This window comes from Uranotaenia lowii, chromosome 1, assembly GCF_029784155.1.
Source record: "Uranotaenia lowii strain MFRU-FL chromosome 1, ASM2978415v1, whole genome shotgun sequence".
NCBI lineage: Eukaryota > Metazoa > Arthropoda > Insecta > Diptera > Culicidae > Uranotaenia > Uranotaenia lowii.
The window spans coordinates 124021014-124030294 of NC_073691.1; the positions used below are offsets into that span (position 1 = coordinate 124021014).

Genomic DNA, 9281 nt, shown 5'->3' on the forward strand with positions numbered 1-9281 from the left:
GGAACAATTACCGGAAGACTATGAAGGAATGCTTGATCACCGTGTCAGCGTAAAATTCTGTCCGTCATTGTCATCATATGGTGAGCGGCTAGGAATGTCCGGAAACTTCCGGATGTTGTTTACTTCCCGTAGGAAGTAACATCCGGAAGTTTTCTTTCCACCGCTCTGCAATTGCAATGCAATGTACCGGAACAGCAACATCCGGGTACAACAAATTTTAATCATCCTTTAATTCCCTGAAAGTAAGCTACCCTCGAAAAAAAAAGGATAAATTCGAGTTCGGCTGCCGAACTTAGTATTGAGTATGCATATCAGAACTTAGTTTTGCTATTGCCCAGACAAACTCAAAGTTGAGGGAAGCCACTGAAGTGCTGTTTTGAACCAAAAATACTTAATTTTGAGTTTAAAAAAAAGAGCGTGTACAGTTGGTAATAAAATGTCATAAATAGCTTCACGTCGATAAGCGTGTAACCCTTTCTTGAAAGCATTTTTCCATAACCTAAAACTCATTTTTCCTTCCTTTTTAATACGACTGCGAAAGATGACGGGTCTATCAGAAAAGGTATTCTTTTGGTTTTAATAGATTTTAGATAGAAATTTTCTCGCGTAGTGTATATTTTCTGTTTAAAAAATGATCTGATGGATTCCTTCACCATAAGTGTTTTCGAAAAAAGTGATCCCCTCTCAATGAAACTAAAAATTTAGTTTGATGCTAAAATGTAGCGTGACATCATGGCTAACAGTGTTCATTTTTCTTTTTAGCCGATTGTTATCGACGGCCGTGGCCATCTTCTGGGGCGCCTCGCATCCATCATTGCTAAACAGATACTTAGCGGTCGTAAGGTTGTTGTGGTCCGATGCGAAGATCTGCAGTTGTCGGGACATTTCTTCCGAAACAAAATTAAGTTCTTAGCATATCTGCGTAAACGGTGCAATGTGAACCCAGCCCGAGGACCATTCCATTTCCGCGCCCCCAGCAGAATGTTGTGGAAGGCTGTCCGTGGAATGGTACCCCACAAAACCAAGCGTGGAGCAAATGCCCTGCGTCGTTTGAAGTTGTACGAGGGTATGCCGCCACCATACGATAAGCAGAAGAAGCTGTGCGTTCCCATCGCTATGCGACAACTTTGCCTGCGTCCGGACAGGAAATACTGTGATGTAGGCCGTGTTGCCCATGAAGTAGGTTGGAAATATCGGGATGTTGTGGCCAATCTTGAAGCCAAGCGGAAGATTAAGGCCCGCCTTACTTATCTGCACAAGAAGAAGTTGAAGGTGAGTCGCAAGATTTGTTTATTATTGTGGGATACGAATAATTTTTATCTTCACTTCACTTTTATCTTCAACAAGATTTACAATGGACCGAGTTTCTTTAAAATAAAAATGAAATGCAGTTTGGCAAAAGCCTATTTGTTAAACCTAAATTTGAGGCAATCTATCTGTTAAAGCAATCGCTGTAGTGATAATTGGTTACAACGGAACTTTCACAGACCTGGGTCTATACAGGACTGTCATCACAGCAGACACAAGTTAAAAAAACGGGAATTTTTATTTCCTCGGAAAGGAATGTCGGTTTTAAACACCGTTGAATTTTAATAATTAAAGGCCCATTTACACTTCACGTGAAAAAATTTATTCCGTCAATAACTCAACACCGTGATGAAACTAGGTTTTGTAATATAGTGGAATCAATAAGGAATGGTTGAAAGATGAAATTGCAGTTGAACTCGTCCTTTTGAATAGAACTGTTTTTAATCAGATTTCCCCGCCGTGATAAAATTTTCGCGGTAAAAACCGTGGGAATCGAAATTCAAACAATGCGGGCTTAAATTTCATCTTTCAACCATTCCCAATCGATTCCACCCTGTTACACTAAAGCCCTAAAATAAAAGTGCGCCAGACTGTCACCGCGGAGTTCCAATCGAGCATAACCATTTTTACCTTTTCAAGATCGTGGGAGGTGTTGTAATCTGTGTCACTGTGGCTTTCAATTTTTTAAGTGAAATTAATCAAGAATGCATAGAAAATTCATTGGAGCAAAACGGAAAGAAGCATGTCATTTTTATTTTAACAATTGACACAACGGAGAACAAATTAAATAATATTCACTGAAAGAAAACAACTTTACAATCTGCGGCACATCAACAAGAAGTCATGCGAATGTTTACGTTATTGGCAGTGTTGAAAGATTTTAGAAGCTTTTTGAGTGCTGCCAAATCGGTGGTAAATTCCTTTAAGAAATTACAGAAAAAATAAGAATCAATGGCCCTTATTCTGCGGCGCGCGTGAGGTGACTATAGTCGAGTCACTCGATTCCAGGAGTCGCTTTAAGTGAGGAACGTTGCTTCGAATGAACTGTGTCACTTCACTTACATCGACTATCGGAATGATCGGAATAACCCAGTGATTTTTAAGTTCATTTTCCGCTTTGCTGCGAAATAAATCCGAGGCGGAACGGCTCTTTCCGATTTTTTTTTCTTGCTGGGAAGGTGACTCAAGTCTCGGTAAGGTAAATCGACTATCCCGAGGTGGCTGATCTTCGTTCAGAATGATTTTTTACACCCATCCTAGTCACCAGCGATTTAACTCCTCAACACCGGGTTAAGGTTTTTTTTTTTGTTTCGATTATAGTCGTTTTACCATCAGTATGGCATTCGCGACTTCAGATCGGGTCAAGTGCAAACGCATTTCACCATAGTTCAACTTTCACATGTCCTAGAAAAACAGTAGGTATATGTTCAAAAATTATCAATTATCGTTGCATCACTAAAATAGTTCTCACAAAATTCCGTTGAAAGTAAAAATTGAAAAATGTTGGTGAAAAGCAACGGTATTTTTGTGAAAAAAATTCTAAATTTGCACTTGCCCCGTTTTATGGTGTTTGTTGTTATTCAGCAGACCAGAGGTTGCCAAGAAAACAGTAAACAATCAAGGAATATTTAAAGAAGGTAGTGTCGAGGCAGCCCTGCTTTAGTATTAGTACATACTGCGACGTCACAATCACGAAAAATCTGTTAATTTACTAGGGAATTTGCCTTTTTCGTTGATAATTTGAAGAATTTTTTGGAAATGTTCCACTTTTTATACCTGTTATTCCAGAAGGATTTTTGCTCTTCAAGATCGGTATGAAAGAAGTTGGATTTTCGAGTAATTTTTGTATGAAATAGACCATCGAATTTAGAAAAAATGGTGGATTTTCCCTACTAATCATGGCATCACTGGCCTACAAAACGGACGCTTGTTTTTTTCACTCTTCAAATTTTAGCTTATTTCTGCCTTTAAAACAGTTTTTAACTATTGTAATTGGAATAACTCGATATTTCAACGATTAAGTTATAGGCGCGGAGTGTTATTTCAACAATCTACATAGTTTTTGTGGAAATTCACTGAAATTGTTCTGCTAAGTTGAACCTAACCTTACTCTCGAACTTGACTCTGTTTTGGTTGCTGATGTGCCATTGAATTCAGCAGTGTGAAGTCGTCGATTTGTGCCTGTGTACTGTGTTACCGTTTGTTTCTGTTTGTTTTGTCGAAATGAGTTCCGATAATATTTGCTGCTGCTGCGGCCGTGACTTTCCTCCCGTGCCTAGAGGCTCGAAGAAGCTGAAGAAGAAACAAAATGATTCGATTTCCATCGGATGGGTCTGTTGTGATATTTGTGAGGGTTGGTACCATACGTCTTGTGTTAAAATAAGTGATGCACTCGTGTCGGAACTACCCAACCTGCTGTTCTCTTGTGAGAAGTGTTGCGTTCGAGGCAGTTTAACACCCAAAGATGTACCAAGACCTACTGTCGATCTGGAGCTGATTGCGAAACTTGAAACGCGTATTGACAATATCACCACCGATATTCAGAAATTAAGTGCTGAGCTTGATTCCAATCGTGTCAACTACAAGAAGCAATGGGACCAGCTGAAAATCCAGATTAAAAACATCAACATCAACCGATCTGAAGGTGAACGTGCATCAGAAACTAAACTGCTCAATAACATTAGTGAAAAACTAAATATCATCGAGACTGGAGCGAAACTCGCCGACGCCTGTACAGCTAATGTGAATAGTCGAAGACTAGCTGTAAACCGAATCCCATACAACTCCGGGGAAAATGTTAATTCCATTATCGAAAAAGTCTTTCTTACTCTTGGCGTACCTGGACTCTTCTGTAACGTAGTGAATTGTTTCCGATTACCCGTTAAACCGTCCAACTGGTCTGACCGTACCCTGAGTCCCACCATCCTTGTTGTTATGGATCATGAGGAAAATCGCAACACAGTACTTAAACATTACTATCAAAAGTTCGAGGAAATGAAATTATCAGCTCTCAACAATCGAACTCCCCTCAATTATCGCTTCACATTGAATGAAGTTCTATCTGCCTCTTCTTTCCGTATTCGTAATCTTGCTCTTCGGCTCAAGCATCAAAAAAGAATTCAATCTATCTTTATACGTAATGGTAATATATCGGTTAAACTCCCAGGACAAAAACGTTACTGCTCTGTAAAAAATACTGATCAGCTACTACAACTGATCGAACCCACGAACTCGGCAGAAAGTCCCAATGAGTCATCTGTATTCTACGATGCGGAAAATTCCGACATTCCTGGAGATATCCTAACACACATTAACGAACCGACGACTTCTTCCTCTCTCAACCATGTCCAACTTTAACTGTTCTAATTTGCGTATTGGTCACTTAAATGTCCGTAGTCTTGAAAAACATGTAGATGAAGTTAAGCTTCTCCTCGATAAAACTCAGTATCATTTCTTCGGATTGTCAGAAACTATGCTAAAAGCATCAGCACCTGTTGGCCCAATTCGCATTCCATCTTATAATTTTATACGTCACTCCCTCACCACTAAAAACGAACGGCGCGCTAGAACGCATGGAGGATTGGGGTTGTACGTTAAAAATGGCATAAAGGCTACACCTATCTTGAAATCCACTAACGATCCAACCACCCCCGCGAACCAAAGATTTGAATTTCTTGCTGTCCAGACAAAACTAAATTCTCTTAATATTTGTGTAGCTGTTATATATAATCCCTGCGGATCTAATCCGCTTTTTGCCAAGAGTTACGAACAATTTCTAACCGATCTGACAGCATTTAATTTTGACAGAATCTATTGCCTAGGTGATTTTAATATCAATGTGTCATCAAACCTACCTTCCGTCAACTTAAATGCTCTTAATTGTATTCATGCTACGTTTAATCTTACGATCTTACCCACATCTCCCACTAGAATAACCGAACACTGCGCAACCACTATCGATCTCATGATCACTGACTCTCCTCAACACATATTGAAAGCTAAAACAGCTACCGCTAACTCTATCTCTGACCATGAAATTATTTATTGCATAACAGACTTACGAGTACCTAAACCACCTCCACAGCGCGTGAAAGTGCGCAGTTTGGGAAGGATTGATGTTACGCAGCTACACTTTGACTATCAAGAACTCGATCTAACACCATTTTACAATACTCACGATATCGATTACAAAACCTCTTATCTAACATCCCAGCTAAAATCTCTTCTCGATATTCATGCTCCTGAAAAAACTATAACTGTCCGTGATAAACGTACTCCTTGGATCACTAATGAAATTGAGCGAACAATTGCGCTTAGAGATTTAGCGTACTCTCTCTATGTTCGTAATCCGAACCGGTTTAAAGGTGATCCTCAATGGATTGATTATAGTCGTATCCGTGACAGAGCAAAAACCCTAATATCTCAAGCGAAAAGACGCTATGCTGATAGGTGTTTCTCTCGTGACATGCCAGCCAAACAACTATGGTGTAATTTGCGCAGAGAGGGAATTCATAATAGTTCCAAAACAAACGACACAAGTCAAGACTTCAACGCAGACGTGTTGAATACTTTTTTCACCTCTGGACATTTACAGCTGTTACCACCGTCTACTTGTCTTCCACTCCTTAGTGATGACATACACTCTAACAATATGAATAACCGATTTGACTTTCAAAATACATCCACCAATGAGATTTGCAAAAGACTTTATGAGATCCATTCCAATGCAATTGGCTCAGATAGCATCCCTATCAACTTCCTTAAACTATTGTGTCCCTTCATCCTACCAGTATTGTGCCACCTTTTTAACAGTATAATAGCTTCCGTAACATTTCCAAGTACATGGAAGAAAGCTATCGTGACTCCTATCCCGAAAATAAGTAATCCTACGGCTGCTAAAGATTACAGACCAATAAGCGTTCTTCCAGCCATGTCCAAAATACTGGAAAAAGTACTACTGGCACAAATAACAGAACATCTTAACCAACACGATCCTCCTCTCCTTGCTAAACATCAATCTGGTTATCGTAAAGGTCACTCAACTACAACTGCCTTAGCCAAGGTGACACACGACATACTCAGTAATCTCGACAATGATCATTGCACAATATTGGTTCTTGTTGACTTCTCGCTAGCATTCAACTGCGTCAATCATCGATCGCTAGCAAGGAAGTTGATATCCGAATTTTGTTTCTCGTCACCCGCATGTAATCTCATATCGTCTTTTCTCACGAACCGATGTCAGGTCGTGCGCTGTTCTAATGCGACATCAGCTGAACTACCACTCACAGATGGTACACCCCAAGGCTCATGCCTGAGTGCCTTGCTCTTCAGCTTATATGTAAATAGTCTCCCTACCATCCTAAAATGCAGCTATCAACTCTATGCAGATGACTTACAAATTTACATAAATGGTCCTATATCTGAAGTCGATCAACTTGTCCGAACCATCAACGAAGACCTGGCGAGAATTGAGCTGTGGAGCAAGAATAATTATCTCTCACCCAACCCCAGTAAGACCCAGGCGATTGCCTTCTCCAAACGAGATAGTATCAGTCCTAACATTGACATTATCTTCTGTAATCAAACCATCCCTCTGATGAAAAAAGTGAAGAACTTAGGACTTACAATGGATCACAACTTGAATTGGACCGACCACGTGAATAGTATTTCATCAAAAGTCTTCCTCACTCTCAGAACTTTCCGTAAATTCCAATCCGTTCTCACTGTTCCAATTCGTTTGAAACTGGTCCAATCTATTATTGTCCCTATTTTCTCATACTGCGATACAGTTTACTTCCCAGGTCTCTCAGCAGCCTGTAAAGACCAGCTGCTAAGGTGCTACAAGTCTGCGGCAAGATTTGTCTTCAATCTGAAACGAAGGGAGACTACAGAGACCACCAGAAGACTTATACTTGGCTGCGATCTCCTTGAGAACTATCGGAGGCGTATATGTTGCTTCATGCGCCAGGGTTACGACCAAAAGCTACCTGCATATCTCCTTTCTCACCTCCAGCGAGGGAGGAACGAGCGATCTAAATGCTTCATCATCCCCCAACATACCACAACCTCTAGGAAGAGTATACTGGTGTATGGCCCCTCCTGTTGGAACAACTTGCCTTTGGCGACAAGACAAACCAGCTCGCTAACAACCTTCAAGACCGCGTTGAACAGAGCTACATAACGCAAATATTATATTCGTTATCAAAACATTTATTAATATTCCACGCGTTTTGTGACACAAGTGATTTCCTTAACCTGAACTAATAGTTAATTGTAACCGACAGGCTGCGTTAAAGTTAATAAATTACAAATTACAAATTACAAATTACTAAAATTTGCAAAACTTTAAAATTAGTTCAAAGTCTTTCATGAAAATGATCAAGTTAGTGCAGTTTAAGATCCTTATTACAAAAAAGTTATCAAAAAAACAAACTTTTATACAAAACCACAATTATTTATTGGTACTTTAGTAAATCGAGTTAACAATCATCAATTGATGTTAATTGTTCTACATAAGAATTAAATATGGTAAACCGATTAGATGAAAATCATGACAATCAGTTGAACACTCAATAACTACCAGCTAGACCTTTTAAAAGTAGATTTTTCTTCGTTTTTGTACGTTTTAGCTTCAAGATGACATTGCGTTCATTATTAAAATGAGAAAAAAGGACCAGAAAATTTCATAACATAGTGAAATAGAGGTCTTACAACACAATCAAAATGAAATTGGAATTCATTTGCGTTCTAAAACACGTTTATCTTCGAAATTTCTGCCATTCGCATAGAAATTCTCGATACATTCGTTTTTGTGACGTCACAAAAGAAATCCAATATGGCTCTCGGCACTACCTTATTTAAATATTCCTTGGTAAACAATGAGAAATCAGCTGTTCGTTTGACAAATAGCTGATTATCAATCAGTGTTGCACAGACAGAGGATTTAATTTCTTATGTGACAATCGGTGCTATAAGCTAACTGGACAGATGCATGTTTGGAGTTAAAATTCCAATTTATGGCATCTAACGCAACCCTACGAGCGACTTTTTTCGCTCAAGGTTTTAAAAAGGCCTGAAGGATTGTTTGACGTCGAAATTGAAGACAATGATTGTGGCATTGCGGGAAGTTCAAAGCATCATTGAAATTCTTTTCTGCTAACTTTTCAGTTTCTTTGTTTCACTCGAACAGTGAATATAAGTGGATTCACTTTCATTCGAGTAATGAAAGTAAACTACTCGAAATTGAAATTAGTTGAAGTGGGACGAATGGAACAAAAATTTCAGTTTTTCATTGTTTCTTTTCGATGATTCCGAGCATAAATTAATCTGCAAAAATAAACACAAAACTTCACGGCCCTTAAAGATTTACAAAATAAATAAATAATAAATAAATGAAACCTCTACAGTGCATAATACTATTTCAAAGAAATAATTCATTGCGTATCGTTTTTTTTTTATTTCAGAAACTCACATGGAGAGCCAGATCTAGCGTTGCTGATAAGATCAAGGATCAGAACACTGTTCTTGAAAGCTATGGTTATTTGACTTCTGAATTCCAGAAGAAATATACCCGACCAGTGTTAAACGCGAAGGCTGTCAAGATTGGAAAGAAAAAGCGGCAAGCAGCTGCTGGAACCGCTTGAATGCTTTTAACAATGTAGTTTATTACATTGCTGGAATAAAATAAAGTATCAGACAATTAATTCCTATTTATTATTGTTTAGTACCAAAAAGAAATGTGGCTTGGATTCCGGAAGATGGACTCAGTTAACAAATCCTCAAAATTTATCGTGGGGATAATTTAAAGCTACAATTTATTGAATGGTTTTAATCATTAAACTCTTGTAAGGTTGGAACAAATATCAATTTCTTCTTTTGTCTGCACACCACCCCCCCCCCCCCCTCTCCTTCGAAATTTTAAAAATGGAAATAATTCCGAAATAAAATTCAAATTTCCGAAAGATTACACA

The 9281-nt window shown here is 38.8% G+C and overlaps 1 protein-coding gene across 1 annotated transcript; it reads left to right on the forward strand.

Annotated features, from left to right (window-relative positions):
* Positions 1-433: 433 nt before the first annotated feature.
* LOC129739739 (60S ribosomal protein L13a) lies at positions 434-9014 on the forward strand. Its single transcript, XM_055731244.1, has 3 exons — positions 434-562; positions 763-1272; positions 8775-9014. Exons 1-3 carry the CDS (start codon positions 542-544, stop codon positions 8952-8954), a joined length of 711 nt encoding a protein of 236 aa, XP_055587219.1. The 5' UTR covers positions 434-541; the 3' UTR covers positions 8955-9014.
* The last annotated feature ends 267 nt before the right edge of the window (positions 9015-9281 follow it).

Bases quoted from the DNA above. Each gene is read 5' to 3' on its own strand.
- LOC129739739 (XM_055731244.1), top strand. From the start codon at position 542: ATGACGGGTCTATCAGAAAAG. The intron at 563-762 runs GTATTCTTTTGG...TTTTCTTTTTAG, and splicing joins TGACGGGTCTATCAGAAAAG to CCGATTGTTATCGACGGCCG. The intron at 1,273-8,774 runs GTGAGTCGCAAG...TTTTTATTTCAG, and splicing joins TGCACAAGAAGAAGTTGAAG to AAACTCACATGGAGAGCCAG.